The sequence below is a fragment of the Leguminivora glycinivorella genome, chromosome 15 (genome assembly GCF_023078275.1).
Source record: "Leguminivora glycinivorella isolate SPB_JAAS2020 chromosome 15, LegGlyc_1.1, whole genome shotgun sequence".
Lineage (NCBI taxonomy): Eukaryota > Metazoa > Arthropoda > Insecta > Lepidoptera > Tortricidae > Leguminivora > Leguminivora glycinivorella.
In genome coordinates this window covers 9749115-9769064 of record NC_062985.1, presented here as the reverse complement: position 1 = coordinate 9769064, position 19950 = coordinate 9749115, and the positions used below count along the sequence as shown (strand labels likewise).

General features: G+C 36.1%; 2 protein-coding genes across 2 annotated transcripts in view; both read left to right on the top strand.

Annotated features, from left to right (window-relative positions):
* The window catches only part of LOC125233905 (bumetanide-sensitive sodium-(potassium)-chloride cotransporter), a 58899-nt gene extending 54512 nt beyond the window's left edge, over positions 1 to 4387 (top strand). Inside the window, exons 23-24 of the mRNA XM_048140074.1 lie at positions 227 to 375; positions 1313 to 4387. Coding sequence (XP_047996031.1) covers positions 227 to 375; positions 1313 to 1560 — 397 coding nt within the window. The 3' untranslated portion in view covers positions 1561 to 4387. The remainder of the gene's footprint in view (positions 1 to 226; positions 376 to 1312) is intronic.
* A 2100-nt stretch (positions 4388 to 6487) lies between these two features.
* Positions 6488 to 19950, top strand: part of LOC125233833 (mucin-5AC) — a 99271-nt gene continuing 85808 nt past the window's right edge. Inside the window, exon 1 of the mRNA XM_048139967.1 lies at positions 6488 to 6696. The gene's annotated coding sequence lies outside the window, so the exon portion shown is untranslated. The remainder of the gene's footprint in view (positions 6697 to 19950) is intronic.

Sequence of the window (19950 nt, the reverse complement as noted above, 5' to 3'; positions counted from 1 at the left end):
GTGGCTACTGGCGCCATCTAGCTCTTTGAGTGTGGATTAAATTTAGCCTACAGGTCTAGAATACTTAGGACGGCGCCCATTTTTAGTATGGGATTAGGTATCTGTACTAGTATTATTTGATCTGTGGATCGACCCACAAAGCCCACTTACCATCGGGTTGGCCACACGTTTGTGTGCCACCAATGTAGTATCCAACTTATTATTTATTTGAGAAATATTGTTACAGCATGGCATCTCTCCTATCGAAGTTCCGCATAGACTACTCCGCCCTGAAAATGGTTTCTGACATTACGAAGAAGCCTAAAGACTCCACTTTGGCGTATTTTGAACGACTCATCGCACCTTTCCGAACTACAGAAGACTCCAACGATGCTTGTAAGTTTAATATGATCCTTAATTTTTAAGATATAAAGTTTACTTACTACTTAACAGTTAACACTGAAAATGGACACGGATATTACGAAGAAACGCGAAACCGCTCCGGCCGCGCCATGTAATAACAACAAAATTAAAATTTTGAAAAAAACCCTGACCGCGACATAGTGGACCGATTTTCATGAAACATGGCTAAGAACACTCCCGACTAACTCAGCTTTCAGACAAAAAAAAAACTAAATCAAAATCGGTTCATCCGTTCGAGAGCTACGATGCCACAGACAGACACACACACAGACAGACACGTCAAACTTATAACACCCCGTCGTTTTTGCGTCGGGGGTTAAAAATGTAATGAGACGGAGGAGTCACACGTAACGTAAGCTGATTCTAACACTGAATATTTTATTCATCTACCCACACATATGAAAGTATATACACCGTGTATTTATTGAATTCCGTTAACTTCGGTCTGAAGTTAGGTCCATTTAGGAATCAGAATACCATAGTTTTTTTAATTCTTTATTTTTTTCTAAATAACACCATACACCTGCGATAGATGTTACATCAATTGCTGTTGAGAAACGGGCTTTGTGTGTTCGATATGAGATTGACATGTCATAGTTTTGACATTTAGTAGAGTTAATTGTAAAGCCCGTTTCTCAAAAGCAATTTATGTAACATATATAGCAGGTGTATGGTTTTTTAAGGAAAAAATACTAATTTAAGAAAACTAACTATAATGACAGCAGCGTTCCAGACCCGATAAAAGAATCCAAGTTTAAGAGATGAGTTATACTTTGATTCTCCACGTTGAAAATGGTTTCTAACGTCACAATTGTCACTAAGATACTGAATAATGCCTGAAAATTCTTGAACTGCCTTTTAAATTGAATGGGACTTGAGCAACCATAATAAATATACCTTTTATTTCTAGTAGGCATAACCGACGCGGACCTCCTAGCCGCGCGAGAGCGTACCCACCGCCATCTCCGTCTACGAGAACTCATCTCAACACAATCCTGTGGAGCGCGGCTCGTCTGTGTAACACTCCCCATGCCAAGAAGGAGGAACGTCATACCACCAGCCTTGTACCTGGCTTGGTTGCATGCTATAGCGACATCTGTGGACAGAGTACTGTTGTTGCGAGGGAATCACTCCGCTGTGCTGACGTTTTACTCATAAGAAACGTATGAAAATAGTATTAAGGTTAGTTTCCCCAACTGTTTCTTTCGAAATGCTTCAACATTGTAACAATAGACTTGTCTGTGTACCCATGCCTCGGAGAAGAAACGTTATACCACCCGCTTTGTATCTGGCCTGGTTGCATGCTATAGCGACATCTGTGGACAGAGTGTTGTTGAGAGGGAATCATTCCGCTGTGCTGACGTTTTACTCTTAAATATGTGAAAAGTATTAAGGTCAGTTTTTTGTTTCTTTAGAAATACTTCAACATTGTAGAGATCGACTTGTCTGTGTAACACTACCCATGCCTCAAAGGAGGAATGTCATTCCACCCGCTTTGTACCTGGCCTGGTTGCATGCTATAGCGACATCTGTCGACAGAGTATTGTTGCTGCGAGGGAATCACTCCGCTGTGCTGACGTTTTACTCTTAAGTATGTGAAAAGTGTTAAGGTCAGTTTCCTAATAGGTTCTTTAGAAATAATTCAACACCTTAGCTATAGACTTGTCTGTGTACCCATGTCTCTTGGAAGGAACGTTATACCACCAGCTTTGTGCCTGGCCTGCCTACATGCTATAGCGACATCTGTGGACAGAGTACTGTTATTGAGAGGAAACCATTCCGCTGTTCTGACCTTTTACTCGTAAGGATCGTGCTACAATAGTCGGTTAGTTTTTTTACCTGTTTCTTTCGAAATAATTTAACTCTGTAGTGATAAACTTGTCTGTGTAATGCCAAGAAGCCTGGATAAGATAAAGGTCATAGTGGCATCCAAGGATAGAGCTGCCGCGAGGAAGTTACCTGGCGGTATCAATAATTTACTTCTAAATTTGACCGTGTGTTGTAACGTCGAGCGCTCTTCATACTTGGCTGGGTGTATTTAAATACCTTATTGATCGTTACATTAGAGTAAAATTATTTATGAATGCGAAGCGTACCGCCTAAGTGAATACCACCGGCCTAATAGCTTGCGAAAGATACGCTTGAACTGAGTATGAAATGATCACTAGTTTGAATTTAATAAATAAATAACCAAAGTTAAACCATTACATACACTATGTTAAAAATATCGAATGACCTGATATTATGTCGATTCCCAACTAGCTATCTGTATTATTTTTAGACTTATTCTCCTAGACCAAGTTATATTGCAATGTTTGTGGACGAGAACGTTGCCATGACAAGAAAACAAAACGAATAACCGGTTTTCATTTTTGTCATGCATTTTATCAACTTTTTTACGAAATAGGTCACAATTTTAAGATGGTGACTATAAAGATACATAAGAAGGACAATGATTCTTATGAACGTAATTTTTATTTGAATCTCTATAGTTATAATTTATAACTTATAAAATATGGCTTTTTATTCCAAATGCATGCTGACAAGGCGGTTAGCATACTGCTCCGCAAACCGGAGCAGCGTCCTATGCTGAGGGTTTTAGTTGCTTGTATTAAGTATGTGCAAAAATAGCATGGTATAAACATTGACTCCGTCTGTCCGCGCGCAATAGCGAATCGCCGTGATAATTGTTATTGTTTTAAAGTAAAATCATGTAGCTGAAATAACTGAAAGACAACCTTTAGCTTTATTTTATTATTTCCTGAAAGTACAAAGTGGCTATATTGTAAAAACTAAGCGAAATATGAATCGCATTGAATATGAGAATTGCTATTAGATCTGAGCCTTTAATCTGACAGCTTTAACTGTAATATTCCACTATTATTTAAAGATATTTTGTATAATCGTAGGTATATTGTAAACTATACCAGTGAGTGCCTGTTGTAACTTCTACAGTGATACAGTAATTTATTGGTAAAAGATAAAATATACATTTACAAATTATTAATTTCATTTCTTAAATACTATTTACATTCATATTAAAATACCTGTAATCATTATATTCATTATAACACATTATACATTGATACAATTAGACATTAGGTACACATTAACATTCAATAGGTAAAAATTTAAGTAATGTAGTTACATTGCTGGGTCAATAGCGCAGCGTTCATCTAAAAATGCATTAATATTATAATACGCCTTATCTAACAGGTACAACTTAAGTTTCTTTTTAAATATTGTGTGTTCTGAGTACTGAATATATTTTATACGAAATGTACACAAGCTTTTACGATATACACAAATTAGATATAAGGTTTGGGATGTATTTTTGTAACACGGATATTTTAACCGTCATTTTTTTTAGTTTTTGAATTTGGGTGTGCGTGTGTTTACAGAAAATAAAAGTTGGCAAATATTCCAATTGTATGGAAAAACAGATTGATAATACCTATCAAGTTAGGCGAGCGATGTAATTAATGTAATATTGTTTATGATTAATTATTATGTATAAGTAGTTTTTTTTTGAAGTTACCAAGTTGGCTATGTACACAGCTGTATGGCCTGACGGCTGCGGTACACCTAGAAATTATTTTGTACCATCGGCAACTCTGTTAGCTGTACACTTGTAATCGTTATTACAAGGACATAAAGTCTACCGATGGTTAGTTAAGAGTGTAGCTGTTTGTACCTAGCCCAAATACCTTGTATACAGTTATAATTTTTGCAATATATGCTGCGTAGCAGTTAGACTTAGTTTTATTTTCTCTAATTTTCGTTATTATTTATTTTTTTATCATTTATTTTGAAGCACATAGCGCTTTTATTTGTTTATTGTGTTGTTTTTATTTATTAATTTGCTTAGCACATTTAATGTACCTTTGAATTGTTATTTTTTAACCGTAGAGTAAGACCGCTCGTAATTTATTTTAGTATAAAATATACATTGTCATCAGTTTTATGATTAAATGACTTGAGACCATTTAGCGTATCATTGCTTCCAGTTCATTCCTCTTAGTTAAGACATTAGGACAATTAACTGGGTAGTTGACCTTTCTTAGACAAACTGTGGTCGTTGATTCGTTATATCTAGCTTAACGGCCCAGCCACGACATTGGCACAGTATAAGGAATATTCAGTAGTTAATCTCCGGCAGGTAGATGCGGGCGGTCTCTACTGCGCAAGGTCACGCAGGGTTGAACAAAATTACTATAAAGTTAATCAATCAACTTCGTACAAAGTAAGTTGTTGTTATCTAATAGGTACTATTAGGTAACTGTAAGTATTAGTATAACAATACCACACCAGTCAATATTGAATACACAAAAAAATATTATTCATATATTAGTCTCATAAGCGCAATACTAGATTGTGTAACGATCCCGAGCAAAATGAGATATTCACGGGGACGGCTTTTCACATCACTTATGTGGTAATTTATATGTTATACTTAGATATTATTTAAAACAAAAACGCACTTTCTACTACGTACCATTCAAGTAGGTACGTGTTTTTTTCTTAAATACTGACGAAATAGTATTTACATAAAATGTCTGAATAGATGGTTCCACAATATTTAAGTAGGTACCAAACTTTCGAGATAAGATAGATCGCATCATCTACCTAAATAAAAAACAAGTATTTGGTTGCAAAGTAATTAATGTCGTTACGGGTAAATCCTTATTGATTTTAATGCATCACTATATCTCACTTTTACCTAACGCTGCAAAAATATAAGTATAAAAACCACTTACTTTTCTGGAAGTCTAGGAATTGTGAAGAATGTTATATCCGGATTTTTAGAACTGTTCTCCATACATCCATAAACACTACAGTAACGAAATGACCTCGGCACTGACGTCATTTTCACACACACATCAAAACAGCGCGCAAACGCGACCCCGACTGTCCAGCCCAATAATTACCAGTTTCGCATGTTTTCGCTGCATGCGAGGGGCGGGAGGGGGACACACCGCGCGGCGTGAAGTTTGTAAGAAGAGTTATTACTGGTTTATACTGTGACATTGGTCTAAGCGCGGCAGCGGCGAGCGGCAGCCATACGTGCGAATGAAAAGTCCCATCGCTGTGTCTCGCTTCAATGTATGGCCGCCGCTCGCCGCTGCCGCGCTTAGATCAATGTCGTGGCTGGGCCGTAAGCGTGGTACCTAAAGTAAAAAATCGAACATACACGTGCGGAAAAGAGGAAATTGCTTCTTCGCATGTGATGACGTTCAGTACATACTGCCTTCGGTCGTGTTTTAATTTATCGCTACTAGTTTCGAACCTCCTCTTTTCCGCACTTGTATCGTAATGTACGTTTTTGTTGATCAACAATTTCGGTAGTGGTATCGGTTTCGAATGACACACCTCATGGAATTCTATTCATGTCTATGATTCACATATTTTTTGTTAGGTCTTTTTAGCTATCCAATCCTGCTTATAGAAAAATAGAACTTCCTGCTAATCTTGCGTACCTAACTTGTGAATAATTACAGCAATAACTTTAGTTAAATCTATATTCATAATTCGCATCTGGTTATTGAATTGAATCCTATTTAATTGATTCCGGAGATCACTGATATTTTTGAGTCCAGGAGTAATTAGATGCGTAACGACGTCTATACCACACCACAGATAAGGTAATTAATAGGTAATAGGCCTTAATAGGCCTTAATAGGTATCTACCGGGTGTCCCTAAAACTAACGGATAGGACTATCACTAAGTGAATTTGACCTTAATGAAAATGTCAGTTTGCTTTAGGTACTTATACCAATTTATAAGTATCTACTTTATCTGATCCGTACTCGGCAGACATATCGTTTTATGTAAGTGGCCCTGGTCTCAAGTGATGAAAGGAGCGGATGATGCACATGCATCGTGCGTGTCCGAGCATCTTAATTTCACCGTTCAATCGCTCGTAATCGTCCCTAGAAGATGCTGCGTATCGGTTTCATCACAATCCTCTAAAGCGAAAACGAATTCCAATCATGCACCCCAGTTCACTCCGTATTGCATTATTCGAGAGCTACATCGCATTCATTGGCCGCGCCTGCGATTTATTCATTTTCTAACTTGGTTTAATGCAACCATTATCTCGTCGGCCGGCCGTGTCCACTGGCAGATTACACACCGCTCCGAACTCTCAGTTCCCTCGCGAGCCTTGAACGCGACGCGCGTACAGCCACAACTGTCAAATTCCCGCGTAAAACTTTTTAAAAATAAACAAGTGACTGTGGATTATTGTAAACTGTGTTTGTGTTGTTTATACATTGTCGGATCAAACAGAGGAGGTAAATTGTGTTTTGTTTTTATTATTCCGGATGTTTGTAAACATTTTTTTGTTTATTCGTGACCCAAGTTGAGGTATTCCAGTTGCGTAAATTGACATTTAACCGCAACCGGCTCAATGTTTTGGGCAATACTGACAGCTCTACGTTATATAGTGACGTATGAGATGATTTTCGTTGACGACTGTACATATAGTTTATAATAATCACATTTGTAATAAAAATATAGCATATGATATTAAGGAACGTTATTCATATTTCTGCAAAAGAACTGTTCTATATTATACTTATATTACATTTCCAAAAAAAAAATACCAAGTAGGTAGTCGTAGAGTCTGGCAGAGTAGAGACCTTATACATATTGTATGACAATCTCTATCAAATTCAACACAAGGCCAACGAATAAGTAGTGCTATGTAAGGTAATTTCGCGTCCACGTTGTGTTTACTAGTTTGCTATTTATGCCAATCTGGTAACAAAACAATAAAATTATATTTTGCAAGTATCAAGATGTCCAGTTTATTTAATTATATTTACCACAATTACATTGAAGTTATTTTCGAGTTGCATTATCATTTCAGGTTAATGAATTGCTACAAGGATATAAATAATTGTTCACTATCAGCCAGTGGGCCTTTGAGTACTGTTTACAAATTAGATCAATTACTTATCTGAACAACACATTCCAAAGCTAAAAAAAAAACAGGATACCCTAAGAAGAATCTATCTAATCAGGATACCTTAAAGCAATTTGTTTACCTATCATAGGTATTTCGGGGAACTTAGAAACGGATAAGTTTTGACGAAATTTCAACTGGGGGTCAAATGTAACTGGTCCATTTTTTCCATGTTTTCAATGTTTGCATTATTACATAGAGTGTTCACCGGTTATATATGGTAGGCTTGTTCAGTGGATACATGTAGAACTCAACATCATAGTGTAATAATGGAAAAACAATTATTAGTTACAATTGCCCCCCCCCCCAGTCGAGGTTTGCCCAGCTGTATCTTATAGTTTCGGGTAGGTACCTCAAATCAAGCAATGTCTCTGGAAAATACGGGCATTTTTGAGTTTGTATCGCTTACACGTTGTACATGAATCTAGGTATATGTTTTCTGAGCATGTTTTGCAATAAACACATTCTATTATATAATTTACTAGCTTTTGCCCGCGGCTTCGCTCGCGTTAGAAAGAGACATAAAGTAGCCTATGTCACTCTCCATCCTTTCAACTACCTCCATTTAAAAAATCACAATTCGTCGCTCTGTTTTGCCGTGAAGGACGGACAAACAAACAGACACACACACTTTCCCATTTATAATATTAATACGGATATCCAATAGACAATCTCCCAGATATTATAAGTTTATTCTATATTCAAAAAGGTTGATTTGTGGTCCGTATGGTCTTAAGTCCTTAGCCATGATCAACATTCAAACTGAGCAACCTTTCCTTGTCTCTGGTCTGCGGATTTCCCCGTCCAAACATTGAAGGTTGTCTTGATGAAGGTAACCGGTTTAAACGTTGATGATAGTAATGTTTTTGCATAAAATAAATATTGATATACCGGTAAGATGTACGTAATACTTCTCGTACAATCAGCATAGTAGGTAAGTTCGGTGGTTGGTCATCATTATCTTTATTTATTATTTATTTAGCTTTGCCAACAGGTGTAATACAAAGATACTTGTACATTAAAATTACTTTAAGATAAACTTGCTCGAGTATTCACCCAATTACAGGCAAACACGGCATGCATGTTTCAAAATTTTTCTTAATCCTAAGTAGGAACTAAGTTGAAATGGAAGTATACATCTAAATTAACTATAATCTTCCTCGGTTTAACCTAACCTTTTTCCACGGCTCATGGAAGCCTGGGGTACGATTAGCAATTAATCACAAGAACTGGCATATACACTAGTTTTTACAAAATCGACTACAACCCAGGCGATAAATTATGTTTTAATTGCATTCTCATAATGTTTTCCTTCATCCATATACTACTCTTTATGTTCTACTAAGGTAACACCGGTTTTGACAGCTTCACCGAGCAAATGTTATTTGAATTTTTATGCTTCTATAAAACTATCAAGTTTACTTAACCCTTGCCTATGAAAATAGCTGTCAACTTTGTTGGTATGGCTCTATCGAAACTTGTCAGATCATCATCAATACATCAATAGTTACCTAATCAATATACATAATTCGATAATATCTTATCAAAAACAAGTAATACTTCGATGAGTTATACTGTCATGTCATCAAGATATTATTAGAGATAAGCTTACTTGCATATCAATATTATCATTATCACATTTATCACTTTTAGAAGTTGTAACACAGCAAAGCTATAATAGTTATTTGTTATACAAGGGGGCAAAGTTGTATTTTAACGCCGAGTGTGGAATTGAAAAACGAGCAAGTGAAAGGATTCTATAGTTGAACCACGAGCGAAGCGAGTGGTTCGAGAATAGAATCCTGAACTTGCGAGTTTTTAACACACGAGAAGTAAAATACATTTGCACCTGAGTGTAACACAAAACTTTTCCCCTCACTGTAGCGAGGAAACTACAACGCAAAAAATGCGTTTATCACTGCTTCCAGTAGTTCCACAGGTGGTAAATCATCTTTATTACCTACTAAATTCACCTACTTTTATCAATTTTAAAGCAGTTAATTTGACTTTATTCAAGGTCAAATTACTTTACCCACTAGTGGATAAAATGCGTTTTTACCCGCTGGTATTAAAGGAAGAAACACGTGTTTCTGAGCTAGTGAGGGGAAAAAGATATTTCGATAATATTTTAATTTAATGGGTGTTTAAACTCTCTCTATTAAGTTTAGTTTGTGTTAGGTCATTAAGTACCTTGAATAAATAATACAAAACGATCATAAACTTTTTCGCGCGCAAAAGTTAGGTGGTCGGGCGATCGTAAGATCAGGCAGATCGTGATACTTATTCCATATATAGTAGAAATATTTAATATCTCATTCTTTAAGTCGACGAAGCCCCGCCACGAGGGGCTCATGCTTTAGTAAAGCAACTTGACAGACCTTTCTCCTACATATCTATGAATTTATGGCAATTACCGTAACATAAGTGAAAACGTTTGGGATTGATAACATAAGTACCTAACTAGTATATATTAATATTGCCATCACCTTTTAGAATCATTATAAGTGTAGGTTTTATTTCATAAATATACTACTATGAATATAAAGTTTTGCCGTGAAAAAATAAATAAAGTGGCTTCTAATAGTTATATACCTAATTGCGACTTTCATCTGAATTCCTGGAGTTAAATACCTACAACGAAAGGAAATTGCGTAATTATAAACCTTGCAATTTAAAGTAGTAAAGCTAGCTCCAATGCATGGAATGTATGACTGGAAAAACAACATGGCTACTGGTTAAAATAGCACGACCATAATCTCATCAGATCAGTGGTGATTTATTTTAAGTATGTCATTAAGTAATAATTATTGAACCTGTACTAAGTAGGTATTGTAATAGTTGCAATCAATTATTATCCCCCGTAGGAATTACCCACCACTACCTCACACGTGATTCCTGCAATTCATGAGTGGTGCTAAAAGTGTAATAACTTGGCAGTTGTATTGTCTTCTTGGAGATTTCATGGTTCTAATTTAAAAATAAGTTTTTTTTTCAAAAAAAAAACATTTGGAACAAGCTTTTATCGCCGACTGTACCTTTCTTTCAACAGTCATCTGCTGCTTTCCGAGGCGTTTCTATGACCACCTTTCTGCTCCATCATCAGATCAGCTCCATGATACCATAATATTGCATTGTCACGTGATTTACATATGTGTGCAAAATTTCAGATCAATCAGAAACCGGGAAGTGGGTCAAATTTAGCTTCTACATTTTGACCCAAACTAACATACTAACAAGGCAAGTTTATTTAAAAGCTTGTAAAATATATAATTTGGTTCCCACTCAGGAGTGACAAGGAGGGGTAACATTATACAGCTATTCAGTAACGATTATTTAGATTTACCTAGGCTGCCGATGCCGGTAGAATTAAGCCTTATGAGATAAGATTATTAATAAGATTTGTACGGGCCATTTTCAGAATTTGGGACCCCCCAATTAGCGTAAGTCGTTAACAAAAATTAACTCACTGTCAGTTTTGTGACGATAATAAAGCATGAAATTTCTACAAAAATATTGTTTTTGTGTTAATTACATAAACTTTAAGTGATAATTTACATTCAGAATGTGAAAAAAGTAATTTTTAGACAGATTTTATGCTTAATTGTCAGCGAAAACTGACAGCGAGTTAATTTTGTTAACAACTTACGCTAATTGGGGGGTCCTAAATTCTGAAAATGCCCGTACATACGAGTGCTGTAGTTGTCAAGTAGGTACATATCAGATAATTTTGTATTAACCTAAAAACGATCGCCTATTCCAACGAACCGTCCCCGATCACAAGACTAGCTAAGTAGGTTGCATCGGGCAGCATGCGGGAAAGCCTGCTTGTAGAGAATCTCGCGCACGCGTTGCGTGCGTACGCGCATCGTTCATGCCCAAGTTTTAGCTCTCCGTAATTGTTCGTTGTCCTAATAGAGCGATGAAAGCGATTAGACCAGTATATTTGAATTTAAATGTCCTTTTAACTTAAAAAAAAAACTACTGACTCTTTCGTTCTTGACCGGTTTTCTAGGATGGTCCCTTAGGGCCTATTTACACGGTGCGAGATGCGCACGCTGTCTAAATAAGCCCTCATGGCCTGTATGATATCAAATCATATATTTTTGCTACACACATATTATAGTAAATTTTACATGTCAGTCTACAATCTGACGTAATATTTAAATCTAAAATAATATTTTATACAATCGTGATATAATACAAAGCTTTTCAGTCGAGTACCATGTTTAGGCCACGAAGCTTGCTGAGTGGCCTAATAGTACGGTACGAGAGTGAAAAACTTAATTATATCACTATTGTATACAATACTTTTTCTACGAGTCATCATCTTCATCATCAATGGACGGAAATATCATCATTCATGCAACTTAAAATTAATGTTAATAGAGTCGTTCACCGTTGTATTCACATCGAATTACCTAGCAACCAATTGTTTGTAATAACCGTCTCTGATTGGCCGATAACGCGACAAATAAAAAAAAATGTGTTTCAGATGCAGGAAAGTTTGCCAGGTATCGCAAATTAGTATAGAAATTGTATGAAGTTCTATTTTTGAAATTATTACAGTTAACTAAAGTCAACTATAATGAGCTTATTATAATTGAGTCGGAACTGCCATAGAGTATCCAACACTGAAAAGTTAGCACTTATAGTTTAGTCTGTGGTGCCCTAATTGACAGATTACAGTCGACAAGTAGAAAAAAGTATGTATTGTACGTGTATGCAATTGACTATTATAGGTACTTATATTTACATTGCTGCTTAGCACAAGTGACAGTGAAAGTTATTGATGAAGTGATGTCCCATTGTATGAGTCATACTCACTCACTCTATACTACTTTACTAAGAACAGAAGAAGCATTTTCTCGCAAAGACACTGTAGAGCCCTTTGCTTCGAGACCTCTATGGGTACCAGTGGACGTTATACAAATAGTAGTTGAGTAACTTACTTTCTATACTTGTATAGAAATTAAGCAACGCCATCGTCAGAGGATATGTCGATTTCGTTCGAGTTTGTCATTCGTGTAGTAGTTTTACTTTATTTATTATTTATTTATTTATTTAATCTTTATTGCACAACAAAATAAGGTACAAATGGCGGACTTAATGCCTCAAGGCATTCTCTACCAGTCAACCAATGGGCTAAACCAGAAAGATTAAGTAGGTGCAGTGTCTTAATAAAAAGAAGGAAAAGGAAACTGTAACCTAAACTATGGATAGATGAATATTAAACTATACATATTTAAGATAAACTTACATATATACGTAATAAAAATAAACATACATATATATTTACATTGATATACCTATACTATACCTAGTGTGAATCATTAAGATGACGATGAAGAAACTTTGTCAAGGAAATACTTGCGCAACATGCGCTTGAATGCGAATTTGGTCTGTGCTTGTCTAATTGAGAGAGGAAGAGAGTTCCAAAGTCTAATTGCCTGGACAGTAAAAGAGTTGGACATAAAACCGGTACGATGTTGAGGGACAATAAGCCTTAAACTACGAGAAGAACGAAGATCAGCGCCAGGGCGTGGTGTATCAAATTTGAATTTCGAGCGGAGATATTCGGGGGCTGACGGGTCAAAGAGAATCGAGTATAGAGTACATAAAGTACGAAGGGACCTACGTTCTCGAATAGGAAGCCAATTGAGCATTCTACGGAAAGAAGAGATGTGGTCGTACTTACGAAGGCCAAAAACGAAACGAATACAGTTATTAAGTAACCGCTCTAACTTATTCAAAGAATCTTGGGTGAGATTAGAATAACAAACATCAGCGTAATCAAGTACTGGCAGAACAAGAGCTTGGACGAGGAGAGTTTTTGTGCTGACCGGGAGAAAATATTTAAAACGGTAGAGTGCTCTCAATGTGTTAGTCACTCTACGACTAACATCGGACACCTGAGGTTCCCATGTAAGCCCACTGTCGATAATTAGCCCCAGATTCTTCACTTGCGACACAAAAGGTATAACTTCTTGCTCGAAGAGAACTGGCACCAAGTCAGCCGTGTTCACCCCAGAGAGTAGGCGGGGGCTGCCGAGTAATATAGCCTGGCATTTTGCTGGGTTAACTGTGATGCCAAAGCAATGTGACCAAGTGGAAATGTGGTTAAGGCACACTTAGGCACGCTTTACACTGGCAATACAGTCGTCGTGGTAGTGATTTTAAGCCTAAATTTGTTAGTTTCGATCAACAACCGCTAAACAGCGGGTTGATCATTATGATATTGATGATGATCCGTAGCACCTACACCTAATTTGCTTAACTACATAGGCGCGTAGTGACCCTGCCTGCTATGTCGCGGTCCTGGGTTCGAATCCCGGTAAGGGCATTTATTTGTGTGATGAGCACAGATTTGTTCCTGAGTCGTGGATGTTTTCTATGTATATAAGTATTTGTATATTATATATAATATATGGCTGTCTGAGTACCTGCAACACTTGAGCTTACCGTGGGACTCAGTAAATCTGTGTAAGAATGTCCCATAATATTTATTAATTTATCTATGTAAAATTTCAGCTTTCGTTGACTTAAGTACTTATATATTCACGCAATTCAATAAAAACATCGCAATTGCAATTCCATTAATCAATCGTTTCTAATGGTAATCGAATCGAAACTACAATACGTATGTATCTATCAGTTAACATAATATTATGTAAGTTATCTCATTTATGTTATTTAGTTTTCAATTTGAACACTAAACAATAAGATTGTTAAGAGTGGCACTGGAACTTGACGATTTTCATGTGCTCTGCAACCTCCAATCAGAAAAAATTAGGAATTTCAGTAAAATAGTACAAAAATGATATGAGTGCATCTGTTTAAAATTACAAGTGCACAATCAGAGACCACAACACAAATTATACCTTAACACAATAGTTTTAAGCTTACAAGTGTTATGGTATAGAGATGGCAATCGTCGACGCCAGATGCCGACAGAAATGCAGTCTGGCTCTGTCGCGCCAATACGCAAGAGTGATAGAGTTAGATAGCTACGAAACAGATATTATCGTGAGCGTTTGTGCATTTCGCTACGTACCCTGTTCCGCCGTTCGATTCCGGCCCCGTTACGCTAAATATGCAGCTATTCTGCGCCACATAATTGTACCAGATGCAGCATCCTTGTAGATGCATTGTGGCTATAATTTTGCCGGCAACTGGGGCGGGGTAGTGGAACGTACGAGTGAAACATGGAAACGTGTAATACATACTTATTTAATACTAGCTTTTTCCCGCCGCTTCGCTCGCGTTAAATTCGTAAATTGCGGAATGCTCCATAAAACTTCCACCCCCCCCTCCATTTTAGGGAAGTGAGGGGCTGGGTTTTCCATCCCAGATTGCCGTGAGAAATGGACAAACTAACAGACACACACTCTTTTAATTTTAAATTTATAATATTTATTTTGGGTACATTACGAGGAATAATAAGATGCTAGAGATGTCATTTTAAAGACGTATGTAAAATATTTTAAAAAGTATGATATGTGTGTGATGGCTATATTGACACAGAAGAGAGAAATCATACTCTTGCGATATATGTAAAAAAATATTTTTTTTCTTTCACAGTATTAAGAGTATATATAATGTTGATATATAAAAGAAAATAAATTCAAAGAGTTTTTGTTTGATAAGACATATTATTTGTTTTGATTGTATATTGTTAAACGGAGGAATTTAAATTCTTACCCTTTTTGGATATGCTCGTTTTGTTACATGAAAATTGAAGAGTGTTTGCAGAGGACGTGCGCAGGAGTACGCTAAAGATAACCTAGACGTTGCGTGCGTGCGTGCGTGCGTGCGTGCGTGCATGCGTGCGTGCGTGCGTGCGTGCGTGCGTGCGTGCGTGTGTGTGTGTGTGTGTGTGTGTATTTTTTTTAATAGGATAGAAGGCAAACGAGCAAAACAGGTCGCCTGATGGTAAGTGATCGCTGCCGTCCATGGACTGCATGGGTGTACGCTCTTCAGACGTTAGGTGTTATCTGATTATGTCGGTAGTTAGGTACGTGCCTTGTCGTTTCTCACACATATATTTATTTAATTAGCAGTACGCTAAAAATAACCTATACTTAAAATATTATAATAGTTACTTAGACAGACCGTCATTTTATTTTGAAGATAAGAAGTACGCAATTAATTAATAAGAAACAATTAAGTGCTATTAACTTGCAATTATTCATAGCAAACCCTTTTACGCTTTTCATAATTAATGAAATCACTCAAATTAATCATAGTACTAATTAGTTAATGCAAATCATGACTTTCCTTTCATTACTCACTTTTATTGTAGAAAAGCGCGAGAGTTAACAACCCGTCCTATAGTTAATAAGAATAATTAAATTATTATGTATATGTGGTTGTGTTGGTTTTCTCTATATTTTTTGTTCTTGCACTGCCTGTTAGCTTTTGTTTCTGTTCCGTTTTTCCAGCTACCCTAAGGTTGTCTAGAAGGGATCGCTTTTTAGCGATAAGACCGCCTGTTGTTACCTAGTTATACTCTCACTCAACATTCTGTATATTTTTTACATGTAAAATGCTAAAATGGTGCAATAAAGAATATTTACTTAAGTACGTAAATTACGTAAATTCTAAAAATAAACTCCCTTCTTAAGTACAGTAAGCCACAGAGTAAACAGATGTGAACATATTTATTTTCAGGGGTAGTTTTGAAATTAACTGAATGTACACAGTTAGGCAATAACCTAACCACAAAATTAAAATTTTGAAAAAACCCCCGACTGCGACATAGTAGACCGATTTTCATGAAACATGGCTAAGAACACTCCCGACTAACTCAGCTTTCAGACAAAAAAAACTAAATCTAAATCGGTACATCCGTTCGGGAGCTACGATGCCACAGACAGACACACACACAGACAGACAAACAGACAGACAGACAGACATACAGACAGACAGACAGACAGACAGACACGTCAAACTTATAACACCCCGTCGTTTTTGCGTCGGGGGTTAAAAAAGAAGTCCCGCTATTTAATTGGTCGTTCTTTTAAACAAAGCAGCTAGGATTCTTCAGAGATGCATTCACCTGTTTGAACATAAGAGGGGGTCATTATAACCAGTGATCGGAACTATGGGAGCAAAACTTGCTAATTGGACATTATGCAGTGCTTACAGCAATGAAAATATTAATATCCTTGTAGTAATGTATTGGAAATCTTGGATTCAGGTATATAATTAAATTTTCCCCTCACTGGCTCGTAAACACGTGTTTTGTCCTTTAATACCAGCGGATAAAAACGCATTTTATTCACTAGTGGGTAATTTGTCCTTGAATAAAGTCAAATTAACTGCTTTAAAATTGATAAAGGTAGGTGAATCTAGTAATAAAGATGATTTATCACCTGTGGAACTACTGGAAGCAGTGATAAACGCATTTTTGGGCGCACTCGGGTGCAAATTTATTTTATTTCTCGTGTGTTAAAAAAAACTCGCAAGTTCAGGGTTCTATTCTCGAACCACTCGCTTCGCTCGTGGTTCAACTATAACATCCTTTGACTTGCTCATTTTTCAATTCCACACTCGGCGTTAAAATACAACTTTGCCCCCTTGTATAACAAATATTTAACTATTAACAGTGATCTGAAAATAATAATCTTGGTTTTCTTTTTAATTTATGTCAGCTCTAAGTTTTTGTTAAAGTTTTGCTGCCATAGTTCCGATCACTGATTATAACTATCATAATATCGGCATTTTGTCACACTGTCTTGCAGCGGGCGTAGCACGCTAGTTCGATAAACTATCGCATCGGTGCATCCCTATCGCACTTACAAATAGTGCGAAAAGGCCGACCTGACGTTATATAGTTTATCACGCGACCATGCTTGCCAGCCAGATTTACGTAGCTTGGCTCTAATATATCAGTGGAGATTTTTCGCCATATTATAATCATGTCATAATACTGAGTTTTGTGGCTGTCAAAGTCAACGCTTCAGTTACCATCCACTGACTAGTGACTATGTACACATCCACGGTTACATAAGGCCAATTGCGCAGCATCCGCAGTAAGATCATTCATCTCCCGTTGTTGCGATATTACAAGAGTTTTACTACTAAGGTAGACTTGACGTGTACTATTGATAAGAACTGTGTACATCGGCCTACACATATGGTTGATGTATGGTGTGCGTACCATGAGTAATAAAACAACTGACAACCGATGTATGTTATCGACGAAGGTTTATTAATTACTAGCTTTTTGCCCGCGGCTTCGTGCGCGTTAGAAAGAGACAAAAAGTAGCCTATGGCACTCTCCATCCCTTCAAATATCTCCACTTAAAAATCACTTCAATTCGTCGCTCCGTTTTGCCGTGAAAGACGCACATACAAGCAGACACACACACTTTCCCATTTATAATATTAGTACGGATAATAATATTTATAATATCGAACTTCGTATTTCGCTGATACACATTGATACAATACTTGTTTAAAAAAATGTTATTAAGATCGCAACCCACGCAGGAAATAAATACTTACGCAAACATAAACAAAAAAAAAGCAGAAAAAAATTTAAACATAAAGTGGTGTAAACAACGATGACAAGTACATTATTATAGTAGGTAGCATAATATATTATGTAATGTAAGCAATACATAAATGTACCCTTTTTTGTTCAACTGTTGTAATACTTGTAATATAAACTAATTAAATGATAATTATTATGTCCTTTAATGAAACATGGCTAGTTATGATTTGCGTTTTCTTCTACATGTAGGTAGTGTTGTTCTAAGTTTAAAATGGATTATAGGTTCAAGAAAATATTCCTGCGTTATTTCGTTGAATATTTACTTATTGACCATACTTAAATCGGAGCTGTTTTAATTTAAGTAATTTAGGTAACAAATGTTCTGAGACTTGAGATCTTATTTTCGTATTCTATTTGCAAGGTGCAGATGTTTTCCCGTGGGTTGAAAACAACCCAATGGTCATTGTATTAGTTATCATTATGAAATAAATAATGGTGATTATCTCCTTCCTTCGTACATTACCGCCAGGTCGATGCTTGCAACTTTGTAGTGGTACACTAATCTTATACAGTGGAAGATGCTCAATATCAGCCAGCGCCCGTTCCTAGAATGAAAAAAGTTGGATAAAAAACAATGTATAGATAGTGAGCACGTGCCATGGCAGTCGCGCTGAACCTTTTAGTTCTTATTGCTTTGCTTGTTCCCAGTATTTTCCACGCATACTGATGAGGCTATTGTTTATGTAGTATCTGAGATTCTTGGTATAAATTACATAACTATTATTAGTAATGGTAATATAATAAAACTTAATTAACGAAATAACACTTGTATTCTATAAAATGTATCCACTTATAACGAAATTCATAATTTTTTGTAAATATGTATCCATGTAAATGCTTGCATTTTATGTACATATTTCAATAAAAGTAATCATCGATTTTATCGTAGGTATGTATGGTAGTCGTTATAGGTCTCGATTTCGAGTTTTTTTACACCAGGATAAGTTTCCCTTAGCCTATTTTGCTCGTTGTCCAATGTTAATTAAATCAAACTATGCTTCCTTTTATCGCTGAGCTTAGTAAAATAAAATAACAACATGAAACCTCACGAAGCTTATGGTATCGGCATGCTGGTTTTTCCAAACCGGTGTTTGTTGGCATTGACCTTCAATTTATGCACTAAGTATTATATTTGCTACCAGAGACATATAAGAAGTGATCTGTAACATCGCATTTTACAGTATGTTAAGTGTTTAATTTTTTATTTATCTAAATTAATTATTGTTATCGTGAATTAATGATCGCAAACTGTCATATAATTCGACAGCGGATTAGTAATGTCAACAATTGATTACGGATCTCTAAAAACTACTGCGCGGTCTAAAAAGTGTGTCATCGCAATTGTTATGTTACATAACTAATCACTGGCCTTTTTTACACGATTCCTTACACGATATGCATACATAATTAATTGGAAAATGGCGAACAGGTTGCGTACTCCTGACCCATTGTTAATGGTTTGAATCATATATATTACTTTCTGAAACTCTTATTTAAACTCTTCAAATTGTAAAAGTAACTTTAGTTGGTGTGAAATAAAGTTTGTATTAAAAAGAAAGGAGCGGACGTAAACTTAAATAAAAAATCTATAAAAAATTGTGGAATATATCGAATTGGTATTCTATTTTTGATCCAGCCAATGGCCTGAGGCTACGGAAACACTTAACGTAATATGCGCCTAACCCGATGGCCATGATTTGTAACACGTTTTTATTGGGTGCTGTGCTAACGTTAGAACATTTGCATTTTATATCTAAATAAATGTAGCAGTTTGATGGTTATAATCACAGGTAATTTTTCTACGATGAAAGTGTTAATTTCTATAATACTATTAATTGTAACGTGGATTAGATTTATTTAATTTATCTTTCAGCTCTCGTAAAATTGTAGAAAATGTCCACAGCCTATCTATGTCCTAAGTTATGTTTTGATGTTTCATAACAAATTATGATGTCTTTACAATATTATAGTTTCAACAATAATTTATGTCCATGGCTCACAATTATTATTTGATTTAAGAAAGCG